The sequence below is a fragment of the Arctopsyche grandis genome, chromosome 9 (genome assembly GCF_051622035.1).
Source record: "Arctopsyche grandis isolate Sample6627 chromosome 9, ASM5162203v2, whole genome shotgun sequence".
Taxonomy (NCBI): Eukaryota; Metazoa; Arthropoda; class Insecta; order Trichoptera; family Hydropsychidae; genus Arctopsyche; species Arctopsyche grandis.
The window spans coordinates 12,959,945-12,983,755 of record NC_135363.1 but is presented as its reverse complement, the minus strand read 5'-3'; the positions used below and the strand labels follow the sequence as shown (position 1 = coordinate 12,983,755).

General features: G+C 32.2%; 1 protein-coding gene across 1 annotated transcript in view; it reads right to left on the bottom strand.

Moving 5' to 3' along the window:
* Positions 1–23,811, bottom strand: part of LOC143916812 (guanylate cyclase 2D) — a 74,122-nt gene that overhangs the window by 31,287 nt on the left and 19,024 nt on the right. Inside the window, exons 2-3 of the mRNA XM_077438057.1 lie at positions 13,242–13,405; positions 7,413–7,521 (exon numbers count right to left, since the gene is read on the bottom strand). Of these exons, the coding sequence (XP_077294183.1) occupies positions 7,413–7,521; positions 13,242–13,405 (273 nt within the window). The remainder of the gene's footprint in view (positions 1–7,412; positions 7,522–13,241; positions 13,406–23,811) is intronic.

Below are 23,811 nucleotides of genomic sequence, written 5' to 3'. Positions count from 1 at the left end.
TTATAAATTTGTATTTAACAGGGTTTTTATTATAAAAAAAAATAAATTACAAACAGATATTTAAAAATAAATTACAAAAAGATATATAAAAATAAATTACAAAAAGATATTTAAAAATCAATTACATAAATTATAGAATATTAAAAAAAAAGTCGTTGTTATTAATATCGATTATTAATTAATACCAATTGTACCACATTATATATGTAGATCCAAAATTGACCTGAACAGCATTTGTTTTGTCTAAAGATTTTTTTTTCAAAAAGTATGGTTATTTTTGTCATATAATTTGTCTCCTCCCCTCTTCTTGTCATATAATTTTCTAAGTAATAAACACATAATACATATTATAAAATAATATATATATATGACACGCGTCGAAATTGGACTGTCGGAGTGGATAATGAACCGAAATTAAAATTACTGCATGCAGCTCGAACGCCAAATTTAACCACCTCTGCAATGTATGTACATAAATATGAATAAAACAATCTCGTACAAGAACGTATGTATGTATGATATAGAAACTTCACGATTCATTTGTCGTTTTTGCCTTTACGACTTGCCGTGATCGAGTCGCCTTGTGTTTGTTATGACCTAGAAAATGGCTGACTTGACATAATCCACTCCCCCAAAACATACATACATACATACATACATATTTACATACTAAGATATTAAATTTCGTATTCGGTTTCGACGAAATTCATCTTGCAAGATTTAGATGACGGTGCAACTGGTTGTGACTTTACCAAGTAATTATTTCATCCGTGTATCCACTCCCGTTTGAACTTTTCCGCTTTCCCAGCATCAGAAGACCAAAATATTCCGACTAGGTCGTATATTTACAAAACGGTTGTCTGGGCACCGACAAACATGCGAGTCTAACTAAATTTGCATTCTCCCGGTCGCGAACTTTCATCGCAGCTCGGTCCACGGGAGAATTATGTAACGGGGAAGGGGCTAGAACTTGGATAATTTCGCCACTTTCTCGACATGAAATTAACGGCCAGAGTCCGAGAGGTTTCCGCATTTTGAGACCGACTCCACTCGGGTATCGAAATCCGAAAAGCATTTTTTCACGTAGCAACACTCTACGTCGTAATTCATTTTCCGGATTTTCGCCGAAAGCTCTCTCTGAGGATTTGCTACGTTTGCGGAAAAACTGAGCGATTTTTTTTCTTTCGCCTCTCGCGCGACGGATCAAACGATTTCCCATCGCGAACGTCTTTCCACGCAATAATTCAATTCGGCGAAATAAAATCATACACGTTTTTCGTGGTAGGTACGGTACGCAAACCGACAAACCGGAACGTCGAGATAAAAACTGACTTCGTTACATACCTACCGATCAATATTGATATTCCGAATTTGGCCGAAAATTCAATTTTATCACGTTACATATTAAATAAAAGTTCGTTCGAATATAAAATTTCATGCGCATGGAAAATATTATGTGGATGAGTTTGTATTATATAATATTACTTATTTATATACATAAATTGTACATAATATAAAGGAAATGACCAAATTTCCAAAATTATCTTTTTAATACGCATTACATAATAACAATCGCGTAGTGCTTATAATATACATACATATATATATTTATTTATTTTTTAAAAAACGAACAAACAGAATTACAACGTACAAAACATAACATTGATACCAAAAAAGTATCGAAAAATAAAGAAAAAAAGCATTTAATAGTGATACTAAGAATAGTGACCATATAATAGAAATTTAAGGCAAGAAAAGGAACAACAAAATGGATCAATGCGATGAGAGGGAATATTGTTAAGAAAAGAACAAGATCTATATAAAAAAAAATTACAGGAATAGTTGGTAGGACAGGGATTAATGCGAAATATGTAGTGAAGAATTGCGGAGGGATCTGATTGAACATTGGAGTAGGATCTTGCTTAGTAAATAAGGACTGTTAGTTACATAATTCAAAAGCCTAATTAAAAAACAAATCATAAACTTTCCTCCTAGATTTTAAGAAATAAAATCGTTTATTTAATATAATTTGGTAGTATGGAACCCAGGGACTTGTCTGATATTAAAAACATATACATTAATTAACTGATGAAAAATTGACAAAATTTTGGATTTTTCTTATTCAATAATTTAGTATTTTTTTATATTGAATGTGATCTGAAGAATTAAACCGAATAAGTATATTAAATTAAAGTATATTAAGTTTTGATATAATTAATTAATAATTAAAATATAGTTTTGATATAAAATAGTTAATTAATAATTTATTATTTTATATTAAAGCTTTGAGTATATTAAATTAAACCGAAAGGAATAAAAATTAATTAATCGAAAGGTAAGCATCGTGCAAGCACGTGGATATGTGATTACTAAGTAAAGGAAATGATGAATCTGAATAGTTCAGAGTTGGCAATAAGTCAAATATTTTATTGCTTTTTTTCATTACATATTACACTTACGTATTTGGCAAATGAAAGTAAGACATGTTAATTTACTGTTATTTGGCATTCATTGAGCTATTTGTCTTTAAAATTGGGTACGATTCATTATAAGATTAGCCATAGAACGGAATAAAAACACCTTCACATCAGGTTGACATACGTATTTCAAATTAAAATATTTACCCTTAATAACAAACAAATTTATAACGTCAATGTACTATTTACTGATGATTCAAAATAATTGTAGCATGTGATATTTTTGCAAATTTATTATCTCAAATAAAGAGTGACATTAAATTTCAAAAGTGAACGAACGACTACAAAGCAAAAATGACATATTTGACTGACCTAGTCATGCAAAAATTCGATGCTTGACGAGGGTTAACCGAAAATTCGCCTACGCGCAAAATAAAACATTTCCAATGCCTAAAGTTGTCTCAGACATCGTTTGTTGTTTGAGCCAAATTGAGCTTCCGATACGAAGATGACATAAATTATTTAGACGCGAGACAATTACCAGGCACGCAACCTCTGCCATACACCCGATAACATGTTACTAAGCCTAATTATATTACATAAAACACCCGAACCTCTTCCCTTTCCTCTCTCACCCCTTCTTCAGATTATAAATCATATAAATTATTATGGCGGCGCTAGCGCTCCAAAAGTGGCAGCTTCCACCTACATACATATTATATAATCTCGCATAATACATTTATAAATTTCATTAAACGCGGGATTATTCGCGAAACTGACGCGCCGGATGATTTTTTAATTGCTTTTATTACACATCAAAAAAAAACACATTTCATATTTAATGACACGCGAATAAATTTATATTGAAAAAATACATCAAATTTTAAATACCTGGAAGATACACATGTATATATTCCTATGTATACATACATACATATGTATAAAAGCATCTGTATAAAATGGGCTCACTGTTACATTCCGAATTTCGCCCGTTCCAAAACTAATTCCATTAAAATAGTCGACAGAGCTGTGTTTGCATACTCAAAGTACTTTTATACCTTTTAATGGATGAATTTTATTGGGAAAATCCGCCATAAATCAACCGCTTCGATTTACTTAAGTTTGTATGAATATACATACATATAATGTATGTAAAATCTATAATATAATATAAAAGTGAATACCGGTGAAATAGTCTTGCGATAGTGCTTATCGCAGTCGGTCGTTTCACGGTTAATCGTCGGCGAGGGAAAAATGGCGTAGCGATGCGTCGTTAACCCTTTCTCCGCGAACACGTGAGTGTACATATTCGTACTGATGGCTGAATAAAAAGGGATTAACGACACTATTAGCGAAAGCACGTTCCGGCACCGTGCGATGACTTCGTTAAACGGCCCTTTCCCCATACGAGGGACACCACACGATTTTCGGTACACTTTCTCATCTACCCACGGATTGCGAGAATGATACAATTTTAAATTTTTATACATGTTACCGTCAAAGTGCAATATATTTTAGCCAGCTGTTATACATTTTATCTGGCGTTTTAGATAATTCATTTTCGAATACAAATTTATTTACAGAATGCTTTAGGATACAACAATGCGTCAATATGGTTTACTATTTTTATTTTATTACAGGTAAACTTATTTTTACAAAGCTTTTTATTAGCTTCATTACATTATAAACATATTTAAACAATATCATAGAGACATCTATGGACAAATCCGATATACAGCAAATATTTTTGAGAAATACAAATACAGGTGGCACGACAAATCAGCACAAACCAACTTAGCGCCGACCTTTCGGCGCAGACAATTCAGCGCATGGACTTTTCAGCGCAAAATCAATTTTTTCAATAAATTTCAAATGTGTTTTCAAAAATAATTATTGTATTGATATTGTCGGTCATATCTACATGATAATTTCATAAATGCGAATAAATTTATTTGATACTTTATGTGCCTTTGTGCCCGGTTTAGAAACCCTGCTTAAAAATAAATTTTTGCGGCCTTAGTTGAGAAACCCTGCTTGCGTAATATTTCAAGGCACAAGGAGTATCAAATAAATTTATTCACATTTATGAAATTAGCATGTAGATATGACCGACAATTTCAATACAGTAATTATTTTTGAAAACGCATTTGAAACTTATTGAAAAAATTAATTTTGCGCTGAATAGTAAATGCCCTGAATTGTCATCCGCTCAGTTGTCGTTGCGCTGAGTTGTCTGCGCCGAAAGGTCGGCGCTAAGTTGGTTGGCGCTGAGATGTCGGTGCGCCATTGAGTATGTAGGTGGTTAGCATAATTATAATAATCAACAAATTAAACATGCCAGAAATTTAAATTTATGAGAAACGGGGATAGGTTGTCAATTTGGTGGAACCGTTTCAACGATAAAATCAGATAAATTGGAAAATCTATTAGACCATGAACAATTTTATTTATTTTATTTTATTATATTATATTTCCAGTAAGGCCGAACAGGTAGACCCCAATGCGTCTTCCTCGCCAATTACAAACAAAGCTGCATTTTAATTACATAAGTCGCTGAATTACGAGACACTGAAAAACTCGTAATTAACGAGACATCTATTAATTTTAAACTTGTACTTAAATTTTATTGTACAAAAGTCATACTCAAATAGTGGTGACAAAGTACATAGGTAAGACAGTTTTAGCCAATTAAATGGAGGAACCGTTTCAACAATGAAATCAGAAAAATTGGCAAACTCTGATAGGAAACGATCAACTTGGAGTCACAAATATCCAAGTCTGACCAGCAGCATTACAGATAATATATTCGGAATATATTATTTTCAATCGAGATCAACTCACGGGATCGAACCTGGCGCCTATGGGTTCTAGGCACACGCCCAACCACCGAGCCATATATTCAAGGTCTGAACAACAACCTAGGGAAGGGAATGAATTGCTATTTAGAATTATGGAAAAGAGTTTCATATTCCGATAACCCTAAGAATATGTCCAAAACAAATGGGATTCAAACCAGCAGCATAGAGAAGTGATCCAGAGAAGTGTTCTGCAAGCTCTGATCCGGTGCTGCTGGCCGGACTTATGCTACTGGTCGATCGTTTCCTAACAGAGTTTGCCAATTTATCTGATTTCATTGTTGAAACGGTTCCTAGCAAATTGGTCACAACTTATTTTTCACCGTAATTTGAATTTAATTTCAAATTTATAATAATATAATATTATAATATATCGTGCATTTGTAAATTTGGCCATAGGTTTTGCGCATGGAGCAAACCCGTTATGGCACCATGGTAAATCTGTATAACAAATAAATAAAAAAGAACACATATATACATATGTATGTATATTATTTATTTCTAGTCAATTAACGTTTTCACGAAAAGTAGTACTGTGAATAAAATTATCAAAATTAGGTCGCATTGAAAGCCTAGGCTAAGTGAATTAAATTCAAAAATTGGGTGAAAGAAACGGACTGAATAAACGGTTTATAAATAGACCTAGACCTCCTATTTTTCTCATACTTGAAATGACATTATAAATTATGTAAGTTTAGTATAAATAATCGCAATAAAATTCTATTTTCAAATGTTACAATCTCATTGCCCGAAATTAGCATTGGCTAAAATTTGGAGGTCAGAAAACTTTGCAAAACTAAAAGAAAATCATATATAATATATGAAAGCGGCACATTTTTAGTGTTGTATACATGATTTATTTCGTTTTGACTTCGAATTTATTTTGAACATTTGGCTCAATTATTATATTAAAACTGTTATTTTAAGTACCCAAATATGTACATACTAGCCTTTAGTATGTATATTTAATTTAAGCCGCTTAAAATAATCTGGAATTAATTAAAAATGAAAAATAAAATCCAACGCTAGTTAGTGTTCGTTATTAAAAAGATTTCATTTTTATCTATTATATTCTATATAATATCTGTACATTGTATTCATATATGTACATACATATTATAATATAAGTAGGTACAATACATACACAAAGGACAAAGTTTGTCATGAAGTGTACATATGGTTTTGCCACGAAGTCAAATTTACCGTATGTGAAATTCAAACCAAAACATGTCATCTCAATTTCTCAGAACAAGACTTATCTCGTCTTACAACCGGTATAAATAATACATTACACTTTTCTTAGGAAAAACCTTCAAACACTAAAAACAATCATTGATATCACCCGATACAGATCAATCAAATTTTACACGTCGGATTTTAACATAATACATTATTTATAACTCATATTGATTTATCGTATCAACGGTTGCAATAATAAAAGACAAAAAAATATAGAACAAACACGGAAACCTTTCGTACGAAAAATTCTCGAAAAATCGGTGACCACTTATTTTCACACCATTAAATCTGCTCCTTTTCATATCCCTTTCCACTATTCGGCGTCATCCTGAAAAGGAAATGGATTAAGTCCAATTCCAGCGAGTTCTATATCGGCGCCCTTTGCTCAACGACGAAACCCATAATTCATAACCCATCCCCCAGCATCTAGTGCGATATAGCACCCAGCACCTAGAAATAAAGTCAGACCGGTCCAAATATTTTGAAACGACCTATATTATAATTTTGTCGCAATATAACGAGCCACCGGCGCAAGCTTGGCATATTAAATTTTGATGTGTAATATTAAACATTGTGTATGTTTGTGTGTGCTTCGTAGCTCATCATTATAGCATGCTGTGCCGTTATAATGAGTTATGCGAAAGTTGACTTTAGTAAGGTACGTGCAAACACTGGATATTTTTCGCGGCACAACATTATCGAACTATGCGGTAGACCTTTGTCAAAAATATCCAAAGTCTTTGATGAATCGCGCCTACATAAATAAGTGTGCGGTGTCAAAGGATCGAAAAATATCCTCGTTATTTTTAAATATGACATCAGTCGCAGCTGGGGCTATTTATATAAATTATATTCTTATTAATACATTTATTAAAATAAAATAAGAAATGAATGAGCTTACCCGAAGTAATTATGACTATCGACTTCCACGAAAGACTCTTAGCGACTGCTACAATTGCATTAGCTGTTTCTTCCAACGATGGTACTAGACGTTGCGTGCCTTTGGTAACCTAAAAAAATAACAAAAATAATTCAAATTCATATAATACCCTACAAGGATACAATAGTTTTGGTAAGATATAATTTTATATAATATAATATTTTAAGGTTTTTGGTATAAAGGTCATCGACCCACCTTTATTATTTCTAATTTATATTTTATGCTAATCGCCGGCGATGCTCGATGTTTTTTAGGTGGATGAAGTTGAAAAACTTTCAAAGGGCTCTGACCAATTCCAAAACCCGTCTACAGTAACAGTTCGGATACAAATACAAATAGCCCCAATTTGAAAGGATTTGTAATTTGAACTTTTAAATTCATAACTGTACATCGAATACCGGTACAACCAAAACCGGTTCTATCTGTTTTTGGTCAAAACTCTACTAATGGTACTACCGGTAGTACAAAATATTATAATAATTTCAATTAGTTGAATTGTTTTAAATTTAGAAAACCTCGGCTAGTTTGTATTGATTAACCACTTAATCACCATAAGCGCACCGGTGCGCGCTCCTTCGTATTTAAGGTTATGACTTGAAATTAATTTTGGCTTCTTCACAGTGACATCTAATAATATCCTGTGATACTCATGAAATTGAAAAAGTCAACAATTTTTGTTATTTTTTTTTATATTCAAGAGCTAGTGTCAAGGGTGGTACTAAAAAAATATAATAAAATAATTGAATAGGTTTCTACAAACGCGTGGTGATTAAGTGGTTAATGAAGAGGATGGCTCAACACTCAACATCCTTTTTACCTGCTGTAAAAATAAGCTGCTAAGCGAATTATTTAATAAATTTAAAATCAAAGATTGAATATGCCAAAAATATTGTCCAATACCACAGACTATTTCCGAACAATGAGAAGCCTCATCGCCTTCTGATTTTTTTGGAAATCTATTTTTTTCACTAGGCAATATTTGAAAAAGACTTGGTATGTAAATTTGTAAGTATTTTTGGTTAGGAAGACGACGATTTGATTGGTTGAATATTATTTTTTTTCGATTCAAATAAATTTAATAAAAAAACAAATGAATATTTACTATTATATTTGCCATGTTTAAGCTGTTTATATTACAAATACTGAGCGAATCCGGGTAAAACAACTAGTATATAATAATTAAAACCTTCCACAGATAAATTCTTAAAAGCAAGGAGCACGCAAAAATTTAACTACTTTTTTCTGGCACTGATCATTAATTCGTTCGATGTAAAAGGACTCGACCCATTATTTAGTAAATAATGAAGTAAGCAATTAAGTTCATTTATTAAAATAATTAGTAATTAACCAATGTATAATTAATTCATATTTTATTGGTAATTAAATAAATTTTACTGTACTAATTGCTTAAGTAACTCAACACCGGTAGACACCGGTAATACCGATAAGTAGCAAAAAATTATTTTTGAAATCTCTAGGGCCTAGTACAAACATATATACATACGTATGTATGTACATAGATGAGCTCCAACGGTTGAACAGAAATACGCCGGTGGAACTAATATACATTGGCATCTAAACTGACACAGACACAACTATTTTTATTTCAAACTTAAATATTAATAATAATATTTTTTAATCCAGACAATAGGAAGAATGGTCCAATCCCCTATCGTCCTTAAAAATAAAGTATTTATTCATCCATTAATGACTGATACAAGCCTTGTTACATACACATGTATTAAAAGAAAGCATACAGTATGAGTAATACGGCCATACTGACATTCAATTTTCTACACATCTATTATAGATAGATATTAAGAATTCATCTCCCGTTAATAAATTGTATACACGTCCCTACCAGTCGATACACGCTATCGTTTCCATTTTTCATTTTTCTAATTTCCGCTTTGAATTTTCCACGCACGAACCTGAAAGAGGTTTCACGCTCAAATACAGGATGTGCTGAAATTGCGACATGCATACACAAACAATACATAGTTCAAATGCTTCGATTTTCGAATGCCACGCTACAAACGGAACCACGTACCCAATACACACTACATACATATATGCAAAATTCCATTTGCGGAATTGAAACGCAGAGCAAAGAGGACTCGTTTGAAAATAGATTCAACATCGCAACACGCTGATTTACATCTACAGAATGATTTAAATCTTAAGTAATTTCCGTTTTTGAATTTTTAATGAGTTAATTCGACGCCTGTTAATTGCGAACGTTGTTATGCGGTGGACTATTAATTAAGAATTCGACACTTTTTCGATACTAGGTAAAATTGACTTCGAGCGCAATTAAAACGAGACGTTATCGCGTAGGGCTTAAGCGCCGGGGCTTTTTAACTATAGGGTCGTATCAACCCTTTGGGGGAAAATTACAGACGACGCTATAATATCGCCGTAATCTGACGCCTAAACGTCCCTATAATCAGCCTGCGTAAACACGCCTTTACGACATTACGGAAAGATATTAACGCTTAATGAAATTTGGTTAACGAAACGGTACAAACCGATATCGTTAAACATCGACATGGTGAAAGTATATTGGGAAAAAGTCACAATATCCATACATTTTATGGTACAGGTTGTATTCCCGCTGGAATACCGGACTACTTTATTGCCCAGATTTATCTGCATATTTTCAAATAGGAAATAGCGATTTATTGGAGGACGCGCAGAAACAAAAAATATACACATATAGCCGTGTGTGTTGAGACTTTCGACGGAAAAGCTTTCGAAAGCTCAGAGCTGGGATGCTATTCGGGAAATCCGATACATGCGTCAAATGTGTGCCGAGGCTCTATCGATTTTCTAGGTGGCGAAAATGTTTCCCACATCAAATTTCTAGACCCCTATAGATTGTATGTGTTTTGACACCCTCTCGTTGAATGCAATCAACTTTTGTCTCCACAATGATTGAAATCAATATTAATTTTTAAAATAAATCACACAAATTCTCCATTTTCTTCTTCACTATACATATGTACATATATAGCATAATTAAATCTATGGTAAGCCTTTTAAAAACTTACTCTCGGAAAACATTAAATGTTTTTCAATATAAATTAACACGAGTAAATAAAGCTTTTAACAAACAAATTAGCATACATAAGAAACGATATATTAGTTTGACCAAGTTGGTGAGTGGGGTGGATGTCTGGAATGAATCTATAATTCAGTACTCATTATTTTTATTTTCTGAAACTTTTGCCGAACCAACTTTGTAGTAACAAAATTAGCTTTGATGGAAAAGTAAGAAAAACTACTGATACATTTTTGGTTTATATAATTTAGATTAAAAATTCTATTATTCTTTTTTTGCAAGAATTTAAACAGTGAGACTTTCACTTTCAGATTCTATTTAATAGAATCATAAGTGATAGATAGATAAATAGACCTAATCCTCAAGATAAAATTGATCTACAACTAGGGGTTTTACACGGCTTCGCTCGGTATTTGTAATATAAACCGCTTAAACATGGCTAATCTAACAGTAAACATTTTATTTAATCTATTTGATAAGTTTTATTTTATTCAAATTTATTTGAATATTCATTCGTTTTTTTATTAAATTTAACGACACGGATTCTACCACCCAAACCTTACATACAAATTCTCCTTCGAAATTATATATTAGATGTAAAAGTAAACTCTTTATATCGCACAAAAAAAAGATAAATGCAGATTAAGATGTCAAAAAAAATCTCTTAGGCAATATGTTTTTTACCTAAATGCATTTATGGAGTGTTTATTAATCACTCATTAATTTTATTCGTACAATGACTGATAGAAAGGGGGGAAGGTAACATATTCCGTTTTAGGCAATCTGCATTACTCGTGTGAAAGAATACGTTACGTTGTGAAAAGTTCATAAATTTAAAGCGAATAATTAAATATTAAATCTAACATATCATTAATCCTACTTGTTAACCTCAAAAGCAATATTATGAGTAAAAAAATAAAATAAAACCAAAACTATAAAAATAAGGCGAAAAAGCGCGATAAAAGTGACAAAACTGATACGGAGACGAAGGTCAAAAAAACAGTTTCCGGTCTACCCTGAATAAACGATAATTCTGTTTTGGATATACGAAGAGAACAAGTTGGTATAGTGATATTTTACTTCCATTGTCACTAAGTATTTCCAATGTTAGTACAACCGATGCTACACAATATGTTTACCGGTAATACTGAAATATACATATAATATAATTAGATGTTTTATTTTCGGAATTCATGATATTCATTAAGTTTTAATCAAGTTCAGCTTAATAAGTTTTGTAATTAATTAGAGTACGTACACAATTAATTATAACAATTAATTTATAGGTATGTAGTTAGTTAATTTGATTAATGATAAACCGACAATTCATCTACAATTCATTTTTATTTTATTAGTAACTAGTGGTTTTACTTGCTTCGCTTGGTATTTGTAATATAAACGCTTAAACACGGCCAATCTGATTTGAATAGTTTTATTTGATTATTCATTTGTTCGATGACGTCACGGATTTACGAACCAACAATAGTTACATACATAGTTACAAAGTCTCGTTCGAAATCATATATTAGATTAATGCACTAATTTATTAAATAAACCAATGCCAGTAGATGCTGGTATTGCCGATAGTGATAAATACTATTTTTGGTATTCCTAATTTTCATCTACGTTTGTATGTATGTACATATGTAAAATATTTTTACAACGAACGCAGTTTTTCCAGAAATTTATATGCGATGAACAAAAAAAAGCTATAATTTAATAAAGTTGTCCTGCTCCGACTATATATACATATATATATATATATATATATATATATATATATATATATATATATATATATATATATATATATATATATATATATATATATATATATATATATATATATATATATATATATATATGCATAGATACATACATATGTACACGACATGTCCTAGAAATTTCGCAAAAGTGACTCGATGGCCGACGGCTGTTTTCGGTTTAATAAAAATGCTCGGCACGTCTATGACCATAATAAAATTTTCGACGATTCCCCGAGGCTGTGTAAAACCGCACTTCGAACATTTTTTAAAGAAAATTATCGCACGCCCACGCCATAATACACGCATACCTACGCCAAATTCGCGAGCAATAATTCCGTTCGGCGCGCGAAATTCTCACTCGATCGAACGCTTTTCCGGAAGGAGAAACTTCTTTCCGCACAGTGTGGGCTATTCGTCGTCGCGTGCTCGAGTTATTTTTACGAGGGCCGTGAAAAAACCCGATCCAGCCCATTTGGTCGCGTCGAAAAAAAATAGCCTCTAGAAATATTTGCGACGCCGAGCGTGGTTTACGAGCGAGTCGAGATATGAAAAAATGAGGATGCGTAATTTTTTTCCCGCCATTTTTCTCAGGTTGAGGCTTTGCCGTTCGGTCGCATCTTTGCGGGTTATTTTTCCTAAGTATATTATTGGAGTCAGTTTTCGCGCCCAAGAGAGTAAAATCTTTATAGTGTGCCATTTCTAGTTTATATAATAATCGATAGATCCCTTCTAATGCACACAGAAATATTCAATAACTAGGTTTTAGTACCTATTCCACTACAATATTACATAATAAAAAAAAAAACAAATTAAGAAAATACATATATCTTCCCGTAAACACTATATGTATAAATAATATGGAATCATAGAAGCAAAAATAAATACGTAAATATACATGTAAAATTTCCATTCCATTTCTGTTCATTGCTTCATAAATAATTGAAAACTTGAAAGAATACTCACTTGGGGACAGCTCCAGGACAATAAAGGTTTTCCCCACATATCTGCAAGACGGGAAGTGACGTCACAAAGGTCCTCTTCCAAAGATCCTATCAGAGCCATTGTCGAGTCTTGAGCGAGAGCGTCCAAAATCGCCGAAAGTCCACGACTTTTAGACTCACAAACGGCTGTAACAAAAGATTAATTGATATATGTATGTTACAATTTTAGCTTAATTAAAAATAAATTATTTTTTGATATGTTTATATTTCAAGTAAGTGCTGCAAAGACAATAGAGGAACAGATGGTTCTAAATTTCGGGATATTAAATACAAAAGCACAAGGATAGGTATACTATATACGACTCCAGTGAGCCGCACATAAAATGTGTAAACACTGTGAGCGGAGATGAAAGACTTCAAATTGATTTTGAATGAGTTTGAAACAATCGGAAAGAAGATTTCGTCTAAATAAAAAAAATAAAAAATAAAACGGGAGGCGAGCTTTTGCTTTATCCGTTAATGGCGACAATGGTATAAAATCCTTCAGTCTGCTTACCCTTTCACAAAGTGAAATTATGGCGATGTTTCAAATGGAAGCTAGAGAGAATATATTAGGCAGGCTCGGGTGAGGGGAATCCGCTCTTAACCGGGGAGAAAAGCGTACAAGAAACGGATAACGGAGTTAATTTATTCTATTCCCCTTTTAAAAGAAATTATGCGAATTGTTTTTCTTTTTCTTCCACCGGTTCTTGTTGTTTCAACTTATGTACGCAAAGGGACAATTCACCACCGGCAAAATCTACTTTTCGCTTAATGCCGATCACGTACAAAATAAAACCACTCAAAAGCAAAAGAGACAAGAAGGGGTGAACTGAACACGAAACAAGAAAAAAAAGAGAAAAGAACATAATTCAAGACATATTACTAGATGAAAATAAGTTAATTTTCCTTTCGAAACATATCGCCTAAAATTTATTTATAACTTTCATCGTCTTTTTTCAGAATTGTCGGTATTGTCTATGTTGCCCACAAGAGAAATATGTTCACATAATATTGAAAAAAAAGTTATGAAATTCCCATCGGATAAAATATTAAAATAAGTACACATTTACGATTACGCAAACGTTATATTCGGTAATATTCCGTACATGGCATTAAGAATTTAGCGAGACTTTGAGTGAGATCTAACACGAAACTCTTTTCTCTTTCAATTAGGGATAGGAGATCAAAGGATACGAGTCTACGAGACAGTTTCTCAATTCTTGTCTATTTTATTTAGCTAACTTTAGGGGAATAAAATAGTCTGATGAACTATTTAAAGGGATGAGAAGCATTTACACGCTTACGTAGAAACATATCAGACATGTTCGTAATTTTAAGTCACGTTATATTGTAATTAAAGTCTGTAGCGTAGATTGCTTTTCGACAGAACAATATATTTTAGTTTGGCGAAACAATTTCGCGAGACAAGAATATTTCGCAGAATACACAAATACATATTTTCTTGTGGGGAAAAAAGGTTTTATTGAAATATGTAAGCATTTATTTCTTTGAAGTTTTCCCAGAAACATCATCAATAAATCGTTTGCGTTCAGAAGTCTGACAAGTGACAAATTACAAACGTCGACTTGATCACAAATAAGTTTTCCATATTGTGAATATATATTACGAAATGTACATTTGATGATAAATGCTATACAATAAAAACAAAATTTCTTTAAAAACATGACTTATAACATATGTACATACATATATAAATGTGAGACTTTTAATTTTAACATTGGCATTATCCTTCAAGTGGTATTAAATTATTCAAAAACTTTATTTTAAGACTAAGCAATAAATACAAACATACATTTTGAATATGTTGTAAAAAAAAAATTGCACGCGAAATTCAAAGTGAATCCTTAGAATTTTGAACGTTAAACATACTATTAAAATATCATGTAAACAAACACATAAAGTGAAAATATTCCAAAAAGCAGAAAAATATGTGTATGAAAAATGTAATATCAAGTTCTGGCTTGTTCAATTGAATTAAATGTATACATACATACAAGCCTGTATTGTCTACCATTGAGGATAAATGAATCAGTAACAAAGATATAGACGATGGTGGACAAGTCTAATAGAATACAAAAAATAAAAATTTAGCACGATAATTCGATTTAATCTTTCAAGAAGATTGTTTTTTATTATTTTATTTCCTATGGGAAATCTGCAATAATTAAATATGACATGTGTAAAAATCACAAAAGAGAGCTAAATAAATGAATTTAAAGCATAGATATAGATTATTATATCATAGTTCTCGGATACAATACATAGATTAAGTCCAACGTATGTATGTATGTATGTATAAGGCAGCAGGCTTTAAAGTACAGAAAAAATATCGAAAAATTTCTATACGATGTATATATTTATACATATATTTATATACATATATTATATACATATATTTTTAAATACATATACATACATATATTATAATTCTATTTCTCACGGACGTCTACGAGTCACGCAGTGGATAACTGACTCAATATTCCCAGACTAAATCGAAAAGGGAAAAGTGATTGGAAACGAACGAACGAACGAGTCCCTACAATGGTGATCCCATTTCTATGAAGAACGTGTATAAAAAATAAAATAAAAATAAAAACCACGTATGAAAACCCTCGTCCATTCTCTCCGACCATGTCTCAAAAAATATGAATTATCACGTGACGAGGACCTTTTCCCATTTCACGTTATGCCATTATTTAATTTCGAGCCCAAACGATTCTCAAGCCCGACGCGATCATTACCATCCCCACTGAAACTTTAAATTTAATATTTTCATTCAATCGATGCAAGGCTTCCTTTCTAAAAATATATACAACTTAAACGTTCATACCACCGATAATATATAATATAAATATATAAAAAATAAATGAAGAACGATTCCTTCTTCTGAAATATAATCATTCTTCTCTTATACTTTTTTTACCTTTGACTTATAAAGTTAAAACGTCGACCTTAAATCAAACAAACCGAAAAAGCGCGGCTTATATTAAACGCAATACGCCTAATGAAAATATTAAATAATAAAATTTTGTTATGGAAGTTATATATATATATATATATATTATACATTCATACACAAAAATCCTCATTTATACGAAAAGAATTTTTCACGGTAAATTTTATAAGACTGAAACACTGAGTTCGTATGCGTGCAAGCTCCACTTATTTACAGTGCAATGGATTTTGAACGGATCGATAAGTATTTTGTAGATACATACATAGATGAAATACATACATATACATAGATATGTATCTATGTTCATAATGGGTATGTAATTTGTGCAGCATCCAGCACCGGATTCGAGTCACGTATTTCAGAAGAGCCCCTGAAATGTGAATGCGTTTGACAGTGGATAACAGGCACGAGGTAGGACGCGCTAATGACGGTCGTTAACGACCACTGCTCTACTCCGGTAACAATTTCACTATAGTGGGCCAGTTGGATCGATTTTACAAATACAGGCACATCAGCACTGCGAGACCGAGGCGGTCTTATGCACCCACTCGATAGTATGGCATTTATATAATTGTGTATAATAAAGAACTATGGTACGCTGTATGCTCAGCATTACGATGAGAGATAGGAAACATAATACTTGGGTGAGAAGTATGATACAATGGAGAGAATTAAGGTATTGAAATTGCAATAGGCGAGTCACGTACTTGGAAGGATGGACGAAAGGTGGATAAAAAAAGTGCTGAAATGGTACGCGAGAAGATGTAAAAGGGTGTAAGAAAGTCCGCAAGGAAATGTGTAGGTTGAGATGGATGAGAGTCGCTCAAATCAGATAATAAGGAGAGGCCTTTATCCAGTAGTGGATTTTGAATGGTTGGAAATGATAAAATGATAGGTTTTAATGTAACGAAGCGTAGTGAATCCGGGGAGCTGGGAAGCAAATTATCGACTATTGATGTATCTAGAAGTACGCTATTCTTCAGGCTGCACAGTGGCCATGACATGGAAACTCTCCCTTAAAATATTATCTCTATCTTTCACATAGCAATAATACTTATTACTTATATTTTACAACAAGAATGGTGCTTAATAATAGTAATAAATGATTGAATAAAGCTCATTTAAATATAATAAACTAGTGGTTTTACCCGGCTTCGCTCGGTATTTGTAATATAAACCCCTTAAAATGGTTAATCTAATAGTAAACATTCATTTGTTTTTTTATTAAATTTATTTGAACCGAAAAAAAAATTTAACGACAAACAATAAGAAACGAAAGTTTTTTTTTATATATGTATAAGGGAATGGGAATTGAAATTAGAATCCGAACCCGGAACTGAAAAATGAATCCGGATCCGGAACTGAAAAAGGAATCGGGAACCGGAACTGAAATGGAAATCGGAAATCGGAACTAAAATCAGAACCGGAAATCGGAACTGAAATAGGAATCCAAATCAAAAATTGGAATCGAAATCTGAATCGAAAACGGAATCAAAATCGATATCGATATCGTCGTCATAGAACATTAGATTTTTTCGATAACGTCGCGGATTCTACCACCTACAAACTTACAAACTTACAAACTTACAAACCTTACAAACTTACATACATACAGAGTCTCTTTCGAAATTATATACATATTTGATGCAATAAGAAATTTTTGGTAATTTCATTAAGGTGAATGTTCAATACAATGATGAAACGAACGATTTTTTGTAAAAAACAGTTCTGCTATTTTAATTTCCATAAATCTCTTAAAAATCATTTGAATAGAATAAACAAATAACATCCAATAATGTTGTATCATTATTGACCTACTATTATACGAACATGAATAGAACTTTTATTTTAAAAATGTATTGCTTTGATATGTATCTATCTGTCTACCAGTGAGGATAAATGAAACAGCAATAAAGATAGATACGACGGTGGATAAGTCAAATAGAATACAAAAAATAAAAATTTAGCACGATAATTCGATTTAATCTTTCCAGAAGATTGTTTTTTATTATTTTATTTCCTGCGGGAAATCTGCTATAATTAAATATGGCATGTGTAAAAATCACAAAAGAGAGCTCATACAATGAATTTTAAAGCATACATACATATGTAGATAGTCAGCTCTTGGATACAATACATAGATTACGACCAACGTATGATGGCTTTACAGTACAGAAAAAAATATCGAAACATTTCTATACGATCATAGATTGAATTTAACGATATTATCTCAATATAATATAAATAAATAGTATGAAGAATATTTTATTCCATTTAAAAAAAATCTTATTTCCTGCTATACAAAGTATCGTACGAATACTTACATGTCCACACTACAAGCATATGTATGTAGTACATACTGCATCGTTGTCGAAAGCACTCAAAAATTTACCCATTTGGCGCGTGGCCCTTGGCGGCCGACCCCAACCGGAAGTCGCCTCAGTTTTCCGGCACCCAACGTTTGCGACCTTCATGAAAATATCGCGGTTCATTTAATTTTTACGTTGAAACGTCGAACCACGATGCTCGTATTTGGTTTTAAGGCCTTTCCTTTTCGGACAAAGAGTGGTTTCTGTTAAAGTTATAAAGGAGGGATGAAGGGGAGCGTTTTCCGATTGGGATGCATTAGCTTATAAGGGAGCTTTGTGGCCGGTATCCAATATCCGTACAGCGTCCACAAGTGGATGCATTAGACGCTCCACTGGCGGTGGTACTTCGACGTTTACGGTACATTTTGGTGAGCTTATGCACGGTCGAGTGGTTGCATTCGTGTCGTTTGATGTCGTTCCTTGTGAATGCGAATACTATTATGAAGGAAATGTTAGACTTCCACTCCTAAGACTCCTTTGAAGGTTAGTACACTTCGATTGAACCGTGTGATTTAAGTTTCATATTGAGTAGGATCAGTAACTTTGGCATTCATATGTAAAATATATATCCAAGACTAGTATTGTGTCCGTTGATATATTAAAGGAATTACAATAGATAAAAAATATCGTAATTTGAACCGTTGAATAAAAACATCTAAGCCCACCGCGCACTTATTGCACTTCATGCATTGTGCGTGTGCTAAGCGTTGTATTCGTCGTCCGAATCGTACTGACAAACAGACAGACATCGGCAAATATAAAATATAAAATTAGTTATTTATCATTTCACTTAATTTTATTTATTTATGAGATGTGGATTTAACATGTACATAGTTTGATTTAGGGAAGTAAAAAAAATAATTATTGAATTTATTCAGTAAAAAATTAATGACAAAAAGATAACTAAGATGAACCAATTTTTTCTGTGAATTAAATAACGATTGAAGACCTAAATTAAACAAAATTATTATAGAAAGTGGGTGATAATAATTTTAAGTTGATGAAGAAGGTTTTATAATTGTGATAAATACTGTACGGAGAGATAGTGAAAGTCATCTAAAATAAAAATATAAAACGAGGATAGGTCATAAAGAAACGAAGTGTATTTTTCACAAAAAATTATATAACCCTATAAAAATTTGGAAGAGAATAAGAATAAAAAAACAAGTTTTTCGTGGAAATATAAAAAAAGGAAGATTCTATTTTTCAAAAGAAAACAGCGGACATTTTTTTCATATAATAAATACATATTTATAAGTTTGCAGCCACAAAAAATTAAAATAGAAAGATTTCAAACCAAATTTGATATAATTTTTAATCTATTATGAAGTTTTAAAGATATGCATGAATAAGAAAATTTGAATAAAAACAATTTAAATAATCACGACAGTATCAAAAAAATGGCATAAATAAATCATTCTACCCAATTGCATAAATATTTATCCTCTGTTTCCACTTAATGTTTTATTATTAATAAATGAATCATGATAGAAAATAATTTTCGTCAAAATATGAAGTGGGGGACGCCATTTTGAAAAGTTTATATGCAACATAAAGATCAGCAGTGGGCTAAATTATTCGAAGAAATAAAATGTGGCTCGTATAGTGACAAAGTTAGCAGGAAAAATAAACACGTTAAATTTTACGCGTGCGCGTGTGTGAGCATTATTATCATTTTCACGGAAATATCTTTCGTTCGTTTTTCCTCGGTGTGAAAATTAGACAGCAATTTTTTGCACGATTCGAGTGAAATATCGCCCAAGTCTCCGCAGGGATGTTTTTGACGTTATTGAAAACCCATTGACGCTTTCGCGTGGGGAGAAATATATAAACGTACCGACGTACTTTCACGATAAAAATGAGAATTTCTCTCTACAGAATTTTCCCGTGCAAAGGTTACACAATGCGAAGCGGCAGTCATCCATTCGTTCATAAGCCATTCGTTCAAATATGAGAGACTTTTTTATTGTTGTCGTTCACACGGTGCACCCCTGAATGCGATCCACCCGTAATATCGTCGGAAACGACCCGCAAAAATCGTCCTCCTGAAAAGGATAAATTGATGGCTCACTCATAATGGCTAATTTTTTGCTCTCGCTTCCGTATGAAATCCGATTTGAATCAAACCTATCGTTTATGTGAATAGATACATCCATTCATACTTCTTTATATACGTTATATACATATGTACATATTCAATACGTATGACGAATACTGCTTTTACTCAAATATGTAGTTCTAGAGTGAGATTTAAACATCAATTTATCTTTTTAAACAAGTTAAATAGTTTATATTAACCGAAGGCGGTGAGAAAGAAAGGAAAAAGTTTTCCACAAGCACTGTTCTTAAAGTAGTGCACAAACCTTTTAGTGCATCGTGTTATTTGAAAAAGTTTAAGAAACGTCGAAAACCTATAGGAATGAAAGTTAAAGAGGATGTTACCGAGCTGATACCAGATGTTTCTTAACGTTTTGTTTGAAATAATGAACCGAGCAAGTGCATTCAGTGAAGAAAGTATAAAGTAAATGATTTGAAATTACTGTATTTTATTGAAATATCTATAAAAATGTCTTATCAATGAATCAATTCAAAGGTTTTATATGTACATATGTAGCACAGACAGATTCAAAGCAAAGTTCACAATAATCAAAAACATTTTTAATGGATCTTAAATTAATCAAATTAGTACTATATAAAATTTAATGTCCGTTCTGAAAATTTGAAGCTTTCAAGTTAGAACCATCATATTAGGTATAAAATTTCACAATACTCTAGCACCGTATCACAATACCTACTACATACAGACTACTAAAATAATAAATTTAAAGCTCAAGTTACGACTTCAATCAAACGTATGTACATACATACATATATTTCGTCGTACTTTATTGATAGTTTCATTCAATATTTCTTATTTGTTTTATCGTCCACTTTAACGAAACTACATATGAGAAGAATTTGGAGAGAAATCGGTGCTTTAGACGCCGCCAAATTTAAATATATGTGTTTGTTTGTGCCGTCGGCAAAAAGCGTCGTTCTATCTTACGATCGGACCTACAATTCACCTGGTGAACAATGACTGGTCGGTCGGGGGACGTTCGAACAACCCTCGTAGCCGGGGAATTACCATCGAACACTCACCCTCACCCCATACCTAGCTCAGCGGCGGATAGTGTAGCCTGGTCTTTGTGCTTTAATTTAAACGTAGACTATGCTTAACAAAAGAAGACCTCACCTGGATACCCTTTTCATCGCAGACACTGTGTGGCGCGACTGATGAAAAACGAAACAAAAAACCTTGTAAAAATATCTTTATGCGAACATAATATACATTTTACATACATATATGTATATGCAGAAATATATATACATACAATATAAGTATGTATACATATATGTTCGTATATGTACGTATAAGTATGTATATATGTACATATACATATATTAGCCAGCAGCATAGCTCGGTCGTTAAGCTTCTGCCTAACACTGAGAGGCGCCGGATTTGATTCCATGAGCTGACCTCGATTGAAAAAAAAATTTCCGAGTATATCCTGGATATTTGTGACTCCAGGTCGATCGTTTCCTATCAGAGTTTGCCAATTTTCTATGATTTCATTGTTGAAACGGTTTCCGATTAAAAATTGGCTAAAAACCTTCCTACCTACTATATATGTATGTCACCACTATTAGAGTATGATTAATGTACAATAAAATTTATGTACAATTCATAGATGTCTTGTTAATTTGCGAGTTTTTAGTGTATCGTAATTCAGCGACTTGTATAATATAATAAAAATGCTGTATTGTTTGTAATTTGCTAGGAAGGCGCATTGGGGTTTACCTGTAAGGCCTTCCTGGTATAAAATGTAATAAAATAAATAAATATATAAGTATGTATATATGTACATATGTATGTACATACAATAATAGTAAAGTTGTGTGTAGACTTGAACTAAAACTAAAAAAATGCAGATTGCACTGATAATATCTTAAAGGCCGAGTGCATTAAAAAAATTTATACCATTCAACATATTTTAAAATTCTTATAAATTTTACAAACATCAATTCGTTTATTTTTTTTAATATTAGCACCTCTATTTCTGACTCCGAGTCGATCCTTTCCTATCAGAGTTTGCCAATTTATCTGATTTCATTGTTGAAATGGTTTCTCCATTTAATTGGTAAAACCATCTTACCCACTATGTTACCAATATCTGAATTTGATTTATGTACAATATGTAAAATTTACGTACAAGTCTAAATCCATAGATGTCTCTATGGATTAATTCATTAATTAATTAAGAGTTAATTTCGTGTTCTTCTTCCACTCGAAATCCAGCGATTTATGTACTAAAAAATGCTGCAATATTTGTCATTGGCTAGAGAGGCGCATTAGGGTTTACCTGTTAGGCCTTCGTGGTATATATCTATGTAAATAGAATAAAATAAAATAAATATAAAATTGATAAATATGCAAACATACAATAATTTGATACCTTTATATATATATGTACATATGTATGTATACTGCAAATACATTATAGATACATATCGACAAAGTTTATATTTATCGCAAACATTCGCAAAAATCAAATAGCGACTAAAATTTAATTTTTGGCTTCAATCACAAAATAAGCTCGGTGTTTAAAAACGCACATAAATCAGCGTCAAAACTTCGGCATGCGAAATTTCCATATTTCGTTATTCAAAAATAAAAACCGTCTGAGAACAAAAAGTTAGTAGATAAAATATCTACTTTATATACCTACTTCACATGTACATATATATACATACATACATACATACATATATAATAATAAATACGGCAATACACTTAGCCGGCGATGTCGCTTTCATAAGATATATAACGGTTGTCATCATACAGATGGTCAAACATCAGTTACCGTCCCTGAAAACCCTTCTGAAAATTACCAAGATCCTCTATCTGACTCCTAGATAATGTGTTTCAGACTATCCAGAAATTATACGTAGCCGAAGAAAATGGCGCACATCCTGCCCAACGTTATCACACGTAATCATTTTTATTACTGTTATATATTGTTTGTAATAATTATGATATTTAATCATGAAATCCAATATAGTCAATTCTGACGCTAGCCCAGAGTCGTATCGTGCATTGTACGTACACGATTACGCGTCTGATTCAATATTTATTTATAAATTCAATTATGTTCGGATACAAA